Raw genomic sequence first — 12,247 nt, 5'->3', positions numbered from 1 at the left:
TATATTGGGAAAAATAATTTCTCTATTCTGAGGTGGACTGAACCGTAAAAATCCCTATAATAGTAATAGTAGAGCTTTCTTGAATGTTGCTGAATATGGCCCACTCTAAGGTTATGCTTTTCTAATAGTTGGTGCAAGGAAAGAAGATGGGTAGAAAGTGGAAGCTATAAATGAGTGGAACAGATACATTAGAGAAGTGCCTTTTTTGCTGGGGAAATAAGATCAAACAATTCATGAAAGGAAGTAAACTCCAGCTGCATGATCCTGTTGGGTGCTTCCATGGTTGTGATCGAGAATTGGTTCTCAAAGAGTGAATAATTTTCGGTCTTTTTTTCCGCAGCTGATAAGATTCCAACAAATTTGCCTTAGAATGATCCACATTGCCACTTGTGCTTTCTCAGTGATAACTTGTTTCTTTCCATGAGAGCTTTTGGAACTTTAGTCGAAGAATAAAAAGAAAGAAAAATTATTTTGTTTAATGCACATTCACAGTTAATAATGTTTAGGAAACAAGGTTATCATTCAGAGAAAGAGAAAGTGTACTGTCAATTCAATGCACATTCACAATCAATTCCATTGCTTCAACCACCTTTGCTTTCAAGGCTTCAGGTGATTCCAACAAATGCAAAACCTCAGTCAGGTCCATCTTCAGGAGCATGCCTGTCACCTTGGCTGCCACATCATGCTCCAGCTGACCCACTAGAGGGTAACGACTTTCATCAAGCATCTAAAACAATAAAAAAATACATAACATAAAGGTAAACCCCTAATTTTTAATTTGGAGGCAGCCCCAAGTCTTGGAATTTGCAGTTCTCACCTTTTTTCTTTAGTACAACCTTCTAACCAGGTTGGGTGCCTGGGCGGACCTGAAACCAAAGTAAAGTTAATCATGTCTTGCAAGAATATGTATGATGAAGAACCATATGCCAATAGTTTTCTTACCTTGGAGATGCTTCTCTTGTCTGTACAAATCAAGTGCCTTGCCTATTTGCTTCCATTATTGCAACCCTTGCAGATATCTCAGTGATGTTAATGGAAGAGTAAATGCCAATAGAAGAGACTCATAAGTTGCATGGTTATCATTTGTTCTTTCATTAAAGCCTTCACAAGTGATATGTAAACTTTTCTCTTGAATAGGTAAACGAGGGCATCACAAATATCGGGGTACCAGAATGCTTAAGTATGGTGATCTTGATGTGCTCCACTATCTTCTGTCAAATCTGAAGTGGTACTTATGAACCATCAATATATCATCTTTTTCTACTCTTTCATTTGTGCAAAAGCAGTCTATTTGTTTTTTTCCCCTCTCTTTGACATGAATATATGTTTACTAATTCATCATTGTCATCAGCCTCATCCCAGAAAAATGGGGCCAGCAGTACTAATAATTTTTAATTAATACAAGTATATAATAATTAAGAAACAATAGGTCATCTATGAAGGAAGGAAAAGTACAACTCTCATAGTCTCATTATTGATAGAGAATAGAGTAAAAATAATGGGATGCCAAATGGAATGATTGAAGGAGAAGATGTAGTACAATTACCTTGGAAGATCAAGTCCCCAATGAGGAAAAGAAGTAAGCATATGAAGGGATAGGATATCTATCACATGGATGCCCAAAGATTGCGGAATAAGGGGCGAATTTCAAAAATTTTTCTCTCCCTTCAATTGGGAATCTCATTCCCTATTTAAAAAATCATATTTTCAATGATCATTCTTGAACCATAAACTAAACCAGATCTGAACCAAAAGGAGTAGGGAGGGATTATACCTGATACGGAGAAGCAGCATCTCCCAATGGAGGTGTTCACGCCCAAGGAAGGATCCAAAATCTGCTTCTATTAAAGATGGCGCAGTGCAGGGTGGAGTAGAATCAGTAGTGTTCTTCCAAAAGAACTTGACCCTTCGCAAGAATCAACTGGATGGCTTGTGAATACAACTCTAACCAATCTTTTCTCCAAAAGATTGGTATCAAGATCAAATCTTGATTTCCCTCAAGAACTGGAGATCGAACTACTGGAGGCAGCAGCTGCAGGAAGGAGGCGGCAAGAGAGTATTTGCAGGGTGCAGATTCTCTCTTCTTGTAATCTCAGCTCTGAAGACAAGGATGTGCTGGTTGCATGTCTAAAGGCTACCGCCCCCTCCTTCTTTTATAATCTCAAAGGGATCAGCTCCTAATCCCATTAGGAGTTGCTAACCCAAATCATATTTGGATTAGAAGTCCCTTTAAGTGATAAGGGATAACCCTTATCTTATGTGAAGATTAGATCAACCATCTCCTAATCCAATTAGGAAGCTTCCAGATCTAAATCTTATTTAGATCTTGGACTCTCTAAGTGGATAGGGTCTGGGCCCAATCCTATCAGCTGATCCATCTCAGAATTCGTCCCTTTAAGTGACTAATCAAATTAGCCCAGTTCGAAATGGGCTTAAGGCCCATTTATGGTTATGTATTCATTTAGTCTTCTAAACTACTACCCAGTTGGGCTTCCTTTTATGGCGTGGGACCCAAACATTGATCTACACATCAGCCACATGGGTTCGGCTTAGCCTTTGTTACAAGGCCTGTCCGAATACACTATTATGGATCTCACTGATTGGTACATCAAAGACAGCCGGTTTTGACCCCCGGTAAGGATCTCACTGATTGGTACATCAAAGACAGTCCAATCCGACACCTAGTGCAGTATCACAATCGAGTCTAGGGGTCGGGTGTAACTTTCCAGTTTTTCCCCGGCAAGGATCTCACCTTGGGTTCTATAACATGGCATTTATTACTTTCCTTCTTGTTAGACTTCTTATGTAAATTGAGATCTGATTATATTTGTAAACCTTTATATATTTCCTGACTGGTTAAAATAAACCTTATGAAAAGAAGGTAGGAGTAGGAACACCTTTTATCTTTTTTGGAAGGAGGGATGGAATTAAGGATCACTGGAATCCTTATGCCAATCTTACTGGAAAACAGCTTAATATTGTTTATTTTCATGTGGTATCTTTAGGAAGATGAACATTGATGAGTGATATGATGAAACCAACTGGATTATTGAGTTGTTAAAGGTTAGACAACCAAAAAACACCTGAATTTTGTTTTTTTTCAATGTGGCACTTTTGAGAAGAAATTGATGAACGATCCAGTAAGAGAAATCCAAAAAGAAAAAAAAAATTGAGTTCTAAATCTAGGATGTCTTATTGTGGAATACTGTGGACTCTATGGAAGTTTAGTCATAAAGTTATGTGGTGTCTATGCAAAGGGACAAATAGAGGAAATTTTTAAAACAAATCTTTAACGATAGAGAGAATGTTACCTTCTCCTCTCTTGCTCGAACGAACAAAGATTGGCAGTGCTTGATTGTAATTTCCTCCTCAAACACAAAGGGATTCCCCTTCTCAAATGAACCCTAACTATGCAATTTTTCTTTCTCGTGAAGATTCAAAAATCCTCTGCAATACTCTCCAAGTTTGTCTTAGTGCAGGAGAAATCCTCTGCAATCCTCTACAATCCTCGACAAAGCTTGTCTTTCGCGTGGGAGAAAAGATTTTTCTCTCCCCGTGTTTATCCTCATGTGGTAAGATTAGACTGGTTTAATACCGGTTTGATTCCAGTTTATTTCACTAAGTAAACTTAAACGGGTTTAATACTGATTTGATTCCGATTTATTTTAAAATCTGCTGAACAATCCACCGCAGCAGGTTTTAAAATGAATGTAGGTGGCGGTCTTTCAGATATCCCTATAGCAGTAGTCATAAAGACCGCCGTCTTTGGCCTTTTCTGTTTTTTTTTTTTTTTTCTTGTAGTGAGATTCACGGTCGCTATTTTAACGTGAATAATAGATTAGTCTACCATGCCTGTGGTGAAGGAAGGTTAGAATCCATTGAATGTATGGCAGAACCATGTAGGATGGTTGGCGAAATTTCAAAAAATTTCTAAACCTTTTGTGAATTGAATTCCCTGATTTTTGAAAAAACAACATTTTTTTAGAATCTATCTTGCATTAAACCGGACCATATTTGAAACCAACAAAAGAGGCATACTTGATAGGGATTCCACAAATGTAACTCCCAATGTGGTAGTTCATGCCCAAATCAAATCTTAAATCCAGTCTCTACTAAATATGGCACGATTTAAAGTTGAAGGCAACTCAACAATTCAGTTTTCAACAAAACTACAACCCAACAGCTTGGGTCGTGTTGGGGAGGTAAACACGAATTTTCTCTATATTTTTCTTGCAAACATCAAAGAAAGAACGGATGAAAATCAACAAAAAGTGAAGAATGAACAAGGTTTCTTGGGCGGCAAAGGGAGAAGGTAGAAAGCTGAAAGCAGAGTTTGGTTTGGAGCAATTCGCCTCCTCTCCTTTTATAACCTTTCTGGAGCACCTCTCCTAATCGAATTAGGAGATTTTATCCAAATCTTTATTTGGATCTAGACTTTATCAAGAGATAGGTCTTATCCTCTTAAGAGAATGGGTGCTCTATACCCATATCCAAATCTAGATTTTCTCATGTCACATGACAACTTAATTAATCATGTGACATCTTAACTAATCACAATAATTATAGGCTTTTGACCCATTAGACATATGGCTCATGACCCAAGAGTGTTGCTGGCCTATTAAGGTTTGATTTGTATGGCATGAGACCCCACAATGACCTCACATGAGCCTATATGGGTTTGGCCTAACCTTTGTAAAAAGGCCTAGCCAAATTCACTACTAAATGTAGTGAACCCTTGAGCACATCACTATAGACTCAAAATGGGCCCAACATTTATAGTTAAATGATCATTGAATCCAACCATCCTATGAAAATCCAAGGATAATGGACTTAAGTAAGATATAGCCCATTAGGTAATCAGCCCTTAATGGTTTTTTATACTTAACCTCTTAGCCCATAATGATCAAACACTATGCAATAGGGAAGGACCTCTCCCTTGACTACAAAGTGCAGTGTCACATTCTCTGGTCGGATGGATCACGTTAATTAAAACATTTTGAAAACACTTTTCTTAAAACATAATATATATAAATTTTTGCAAAACCAGATCTCAAACACAGTTGAAATCCACTATCGACAGTTTAGGTTTCCATCAAAGAGAGTGTAGTTCCAATCATTCACTCTACTCAACAAAAGGGTCGGTCCTATCACTATGATCACCCACTTAAATGAATTCTCAGACTGTCCCAGCATACCCAGTTTTTGACCCATAATGTGTCTCACTGATTGGCATATCAAAGACAATCCAATCCGACACTCATGTGTAGTACCATAATCAAGTCTAGGGGTTACGTGTAACTTTCCAGTTTTTCCCATCTATCTACAAAGTCTAAGGCAATAACTAAACAATGGTATGGGTTTAGTGTTTCAATCAAACACACACTACATGTGCATTAAGTCTTACCTTAGCAACTGAGACAAGCTACCCCAACTTCTTTGGCAGTACATTAGTGTTAGTGTCAACCTTGGTACGATAAATTCCCCAAGCCTATCCAACGGCTGAGAACATTCTAAACTAACGCGAGTCTCATAAGTGTTTAGTTTAAAGGGTAAAATGACAGAAACATACCAATATTAACATGAAACAATAATGTACATTTATTCATTTACAATAAATGTTTCTGTACATCAACCTAATTGGAGTTAATGGCATACACTATTTCACTATATTTAATTCCCAATTGTGAAGAGATATATTTACCAATAGGGGTGTGAATTGAATTGGATTTAGTCCAATTTGATTCGATCCAATATAAATCCATTACAAATGGACTAGGTTCAATCCAATCCATTGAATATTTTGGACTATATTTTGGACCATTCCAAAACAATGTCTAGACTGTCTAATCTGTTCAAATATGTTTTAATTTAGATTGGTTTCAACATAAACATGGTCTATATCAATGCATCAGATATTGTTTCAATCCAACCCAACTCAATATTATTTCATTATGGACAAACCAAGTCCAATCCAATCCAATAAATCCTTTGCATCAGTAAATTTGGATTGGTTCAATTCAATGTCTTGTTGGTCCGTTCAATTCATCCAAATTTTAGTTTGGATTGGTCCAATTCAAAATTGGTCCATTTACACCCTTATTTACCAATATTAATAAGAAATTCAATTAGTTTTTTTAATCGCTTTTTTAAACTTTTCCTTCATTGTTTAATCTCCCAATTACTTCATTTTTTAAGGTTCTCGAAAAGCAACTCTTACCATGTGTCACAAAACTTATTTTTTTTTTTTAATTCAAAAATTTTTGTAACCTAAAGCTTAAAAGCAAATGCTTATCCAATGGGAGAATCAAAATGACTAATCAACGCCCTCCACAATAGTCATTCTACCGTTCAAGAGGAATATATAGAACTTCCGAAGTTTTTAGAGATTCTAAAACCTCTTCCTAAGACAAAGTAGTTAGGGGTGGAAATTTTTCACCCAACCCGTTGAACCTACCCAATTAACCCACACATTATCTAACCTACCCAGCCCGCTCATTTACTTGGCGGGTTGGAAATGGGTTGATCACCCATTGGGTTAATTTAAATGGGCTGGTTTGGGTTGTGGACAACAATTGCATTAACCACTAAATACATCTTTTTAATTTTCTTCATTTGAATGAAATAATTTATAATTAATGCATTAATTTTTTATTAATTATTGATTAAAATTAGTTTTGTCTCGAATCAATACACTTCATCCAAATCGACATCCAAATCAACTTGACCCGAGTCTGGATCATCTCAACTTGGTTTAAATATGAATAAATCCAATCACCTCGGTTCAATGCGTTTGGGTTGATTAGACTAGTCCGAACCCAACCCGATTCTGGTTGTCCCAAATCCAAAGCAGGTCCAAGGTGGGGTGATTCGGCCTGGATCCCGATCCGACCCAACTCATAATCCGCCCCACTTGATTTTCCTAGTCTGGATTGTCCAATATGATCCGTATCTACACATCCCGACTCGAATATAGGACTGGTCTGATTTACTTCTCTTGTCCCGCTTTGAGCCAATCATTCAATCCTAAACCCGTGCACAAACTTGATATGGGCTGGTCCAAGTCAATCCACCATTGACTAAACCAATATGATTTGATCCAACTGGATTGATCTAGATCTAAATGATTCAACCACTCTTGATATGATTAACTCAAAGACAATTCAATTAGATAGTTCAAGTTGGTCTGACCGGTTTGAACCTAAGTGGTTCAGTCAAACCCAAAATCCGAATAGAGTCAAATGGTTTCGTTGTCTATGTAAAAATAACATGCATATAATTGATTTGAACATTCACCACTTGTATAAAAATAACATGACCAGCTTATTTGTGAAGAGGGAATTAGTTTTTTGTTTTTAATTACATAAATAAAAGATTAATGGTTTGGGCGGGCTGAATTAAGTTAAAGTGGGTTTGGATTAAGCCTAATCCATTTAATTTTATGTAACTGGATCATTAATGGATTGACAGGTTAGATGAATTGGGTTGAAATTCAACCCAAACTAAACCCAATCCAACCAACCCAATTTCCACCGCTAAAAAGTAGCAAACTATCCACCAAACTCTTAGGTCATTCAATCAGAGCCAGCATCGGAGTCCACATCTCTAGAAGAAATATGCTCATCAAACCACCAGTCTTCATAGATTTCTGAACCCTCAGGCTTGAATCTCTTGATATGAGAAGCAAGCATCAATATCTCCTCATCATCAGCCTCAAAACCGATGCAGTTCCTCACATCCAATTCCACCAGCTCTTTGCATCCCTCCAGTATCGTTACAAGACTCTCACGCGGCAGAGAAGAATTTTTCAGGTGCAAATACTTTATCTTGGGCAACTGGGTTGCAATCGCTAAGGCTGCTTCATTGTCGATGTAGCCTTTTGTGCCAAGCCCAGAAAAGTTCTTGCAGTTAAGACTAATTTGGGTCAGAATTTCCTTGAAGCAATTTGGTATAGTTCCCAAGTACAAGTACCGCAATTCACTCCATTTGCTTACAAATTCTAAAATATGGTTCTCTCCACTGACTACCAACTCAGAAGGAAGTCCTATAACTTGCAAAGAAGGGCACCTATTAAAAAAATTTATGATCAGTATATAACACAATAAAAACAGCCTATTCTAGCATTTTAATCATCTCTCCTTCTCATTTGATGTTGTCCTAATCCAAATTAGATGAAATGAACATTTATTGGGCTGTGCAACCAATTATAAAATCCCACACTAATCACCTACAAACTTTATGAACCATAGACCCAAGATTTCGAAAAACTTGACAAGTGAAATCCACTATTTCGAAACATTGGACAAATGGGCCCAAAATTCTTGATTAGTACATGTAATTTGCCCGGTGCTAATTTGGTCTCCCAACTTTAAAAATGAGATAATTCAATATTGGAAATTTTAAAATATAACAATCCTTAATCAATAATTAAATTTTCGTTAAGTGACAATTGAAAAGGACATAAATGTTCTTAGAGTATCATTTAATTTTCTTTATCAATTATCTAAACATTAACAAGAAATTAGTCGTCCCAAATTCTTGTTTCTTATATTCAAAATGTTGGGTTACATTTGAATAGAAGAAGCAAAGATTTGAGACTATTAGATAGCACTAAAAGGGTATTTATATCTTTTTAAAATGCCATTTAAAAAGCTGATTAATTCATCACGTACTAGATTGTCCCATTTTGAAAAGTTTAAATACTAAATTATGCATTTTTAACTTTTAAGACCAAAGTGGTCGGAAATTTTCCCTTTATTTAATCCATCTAAGCAAAAAGAAAACTCCATTATTTCTGAACGCTCGTCGGTTAGTGAGATTATAAAATTGTAGCCTAACCCGCCCCTGACCATCGTTCAGACTCCAGACCTACCTTAACATGAAAAGAGAAACTGATTAGCATGCATAGAGAGAGAAATCTTACTCAATGGAGACGTAAGCGAAGGCCTCCAAGCTACAGCAACCTGGAAGAACAAGCTTGACAGAAGATTTACAGCTTCGGTCGACTACAAACTTAATGAACCCAGTTACAGAGAATTTATCTGCATGGTATTCATCCATGTATCTCTCCATAAAAGGGCTTGATGGCCAACCGCCGAGTTTCGGAAAAGTGAGATTCTTCCAGCACCGTGGATCAAGAGAGGCATTGTACCATGATTTGCAGACGAAGGGCACATCCAAGATAAGTGATTCCAGTCCCACCACCTCAAGCACCTTAACCAAACAATCTTTATTCATCTCCTCCCATTTCCTTTCTTCTTCAATTAATACAGCTTTTCCATGGGATTCTTCCATCCCTTTCTGTGTCTTTCTTTCTCTCTCCTCCCAGTTGGTTTCTTTTTCAACAGTTCTCGTGTTTCCAAGGATTTCTTCCATCTCTCACTTGATCACTTCACTCCACTTTCTCCTGCTTCGACCACTGCTCTTCTTTCGATGGAATTATGTTCGCTGGACTCGAATCCACATCCCTTTCAATGGAATTATTATTCTTTCCTATCTCCGCACATCTCTCTCCTCGTTTATATATTAAGCAGAAGAAGGGTCTGGATAATGCTTTCGGTCTAAGGTAAAGCGTAAAACAAAATAAATGAGTTCCTTACAGGTGAAGTAATAATCTCTTTGGGCCCATCTCTTTTTAGCGCACTCTACGGACGACTTTCCATAAACGTTTTATTTCCCAAAGCGCCGAACGCTCTGCACACGTTAGGAGGCAGTCGTCTAGTTCTGTTTATGATAAAATTTGTCCTCGTGTTTTTTTAAAAAATAAATTTATATAAAATAAATAAAATTATTAAATTGGGGATGGGGAAAATTTTCATTCTAGTGAAGGTGACAATTGAACGGGTATGGGTTGAGCTTCAACCCAATCCATTCAACCCGCTAACCCTTTAATAATCCATTAAGAGAAAAATAAAGGAGTCGGATTGCATCAAAACCCACCTTGATCCAATCCAGTCGACTCAATTCGTTATTTTTTAAATCATTAAAATACAGAAAGAAGTAAAAAAGGTACAAAAATTACAGGAAAAGATAATAAAAATATAGAAAAATGTATGGAATAAAAAATAATTGAAATTGTAGAAATATAACGAAAAATCCATAAATTACAGGAAAATGCATTTAAAAGCACAGAAAATTACCAACAAACGTTACAAGAAAAAACATTTTTAGCGGCAGTTTTGGAACTGATTGAAGGATGACTACCGCTACACAGGACGCACATATTGAGTATTTTTTTTCCTTCCCGTGCTTCTTTATCTTCTTTTTTATTTTTCATTTCTTCCTCTTTACGCCCTCTTCATCTCTCTCATTTTTCTCGCACTCTATGCTTCTTTATTTCTTTTTATCTCAAATCAGAAAAAAATAGAAAACCAAACCGAAGAAAGCAAAGTACACTCTGGATCTTCTGCCCATGTCTACCCACAATATACTACCCCCGTGAATTAGAAACATCTCCCCCTGCATAACACTATGCAGGAGGATGAGATGTTCTCCATGTGTGGCTACGATGTTATGTGGGTAGACGTATGCAGAGTTTGTGCGGGCAGGAGATCCGGACTCCGCAAAGCAACCTTTGTGAGCAAGGGGGAGATCGGATGCTTAGACTCCCTATCCATAAATCGTCTCCCACCCATAACTCTCACAATCTCTTACTCTCCAAAGCCTATCCCCTATCAAATCCATTCATCCATTGACATTGTTACATTTTTTGGATGATTCTTCAGCCCAACTTTGGTTTGTCTCTTACTTCCTTCTCTAGGGTTTCAATGTCAATTCCATTTTAGCTTGATCGAAAACTCAAAATTTTAATCCATTTCATAGTGTTTTTGAAAGAATGGTAGGATCCATCGTATGGACACCATAAAGATTGCGGAATGGGTGGGAAAATTTCAAAAATTTTCTTACCTTCTTCTAACTGGGAATCGTATTCCCTAATTTAAGAATACAGTATTCAAGGATCCTACTTGAACCATAATCGAACCAGATCTAAACCAAAGACAATGGATGAATTATACCTGATCCAGAGAAACAGTATCTCCAAAAGTTGGTGTTCACGCCCAAAGAGGACACCAAGATCCGCTCCTGCTGAAGATGACACAACTGCATGTGGAATGGAATCAGCAAAGTGCGTCCTACACACTGAATCCTTCGCAAGAATTCTCTGGAAACTCTGAGCACCAAATCTTTTCAGTTCTTTCTGATCAAGAACTGATTTCTTGATTTCTTTCCTTCAAAGATCGAATCTTGTTAGAAAAAAATGGCGGCGGCTGGAGGAGAACTCCTGAGATGAAGATGGCTGAAAATGCTTCTCTTCTCTCTGGAGTGTGTATGAAATCCAATCTCAATTCGTAGGATGATTTCTTGCACACAAACCCTATGTTCGAATTTTGATCTTGTTCTCTTAGAGTTTCTCCTCTTTTCTTCTTGATTAAGAAACCTCCCTAAGGAGGAGTTATCCCAATCCAAATCAGTATTTGGATAGGGATAATCTTAATCCTATCTTCAGATTAAGTTGGCTTACTCCTGATCTTATTAGGAGGTTACCATATTAAAATCTGATTTGAATTTGGTCTCCTGGAGTGGATAAGGTTAATGGCCCAATCATTTTGCCAACTTTAATCTCAAATCCGCCCCATAAATGGGTGATCATATCAGCCCAGTTCGAAATGGGCTTTTGGCCCATTAAGTTTTCAGTGCTTAACTAGTTTCCAACCTACTGCCCAGTTGGGCTCCTTTGTATGGCGTGGGACCCAAGCATTGATCTACACACCAATCACATGAGTTTGGCCTAGCCTTCATTACAAGACCTAGCCGAATTCACTGAGAAGCTCAGTGAACCCCTGAACCCATCTCATGGACCCTATGGGCCCAACGCTTGCATTAAGTGGTCCCTGGGCCAGGCTATCTTATAAAAAGCTAGGGACTGTGGGCAGGTGCAAGACTAGCCCATCAGGTATTATCCTAAATGGCCTTACACTTAACCTCTCAACCCATAATAATCATGCACCGCCCGACAAGAGATGACCTCTCCCTCGGCTGTAAGGAACAGTGTTGCACTCTCCACTCACATGGATCCCGGAAATTAAAACCATTTGCAAACATTTCGAAACCATACAAATATATATATATATATATATATATATATATATATATATATATATATATATAAATTTTGCAAAACAAAATTCCAACGATTGAAATCAATTGTCGACAGTTTGGTTTCCATTAGAGAGAGTACATTCCCAATCAT

At 37.4% G+C, this 12,247-nt stretch overlaps 1 protein-coding gene across 1 annotated transcript; it reads right to left on the bottom strand.

The window, feature by feature from the left end:
• Nucleotides 1-7,242: 7,242 nt before the first annotated feature.
• LOC148843949 (F-box/LRR-repeat protein At3g48880-like) lies at nt 7,243-9,498 on the bottom strand. Its single transcript, XM_088956791.1, has 2 exons — nt 8,921-9,498; nt 7,243-8,064 (listed from the first exon to the last, which is right to left on the bottom strand). The coding sequence occupies exons 1-2, from the start codon at nt 9,370-9,372 to the stop codon at nt 7,572-7,574; spliced, it is 945 nt and encodes a 314-aa protein (XP_088812917.1). The 5' UTR covers nt 9,373-9,498; the 3' UTR covers nt 7,243-7,571.
• Between the last annotated feature and the right edge of the window lie 2,749 nt (nt 9,499-12,247).

This window comes from Nelumbo lutea, chromosome 8, assembly GCF_056320005.1.
Source record: "Nelumbo lutea isolate HS-2025 chromosome 8, American lotus-T2T, whole genome shotgun sequence".
In the NCBI taxonomy this organism is placed as follows: Eukaryota; Viridiplantae; Streptophyta; class Magnoliopsida; order Proteales; family Nelumbonaceae; genus Nelumbo; species Nelumbo lutea.
Note: the sequence above shows the minus strand (reverse complement) of the source record. Positions and strands in the feature narration are given on the sequence as shown.

Bases quoted from the DNA above. Each gene is read 5' to 3' on its own strand.
- LOC148843949 (XM_088956791.1), bottom strand. From the start codon at position 9,372: ATGGAAGAAATCCTTGGAAACACGAGAACTGTTGAAAAAGAAACCAAC. The intron at 8,065-8,920 runs GTAAGATTTCTC...TTTTTTTAATAG, and splicing joins TTCGCTTACGTCTCCATTGA to GTGCCCTTCTTTGCAAGTTA.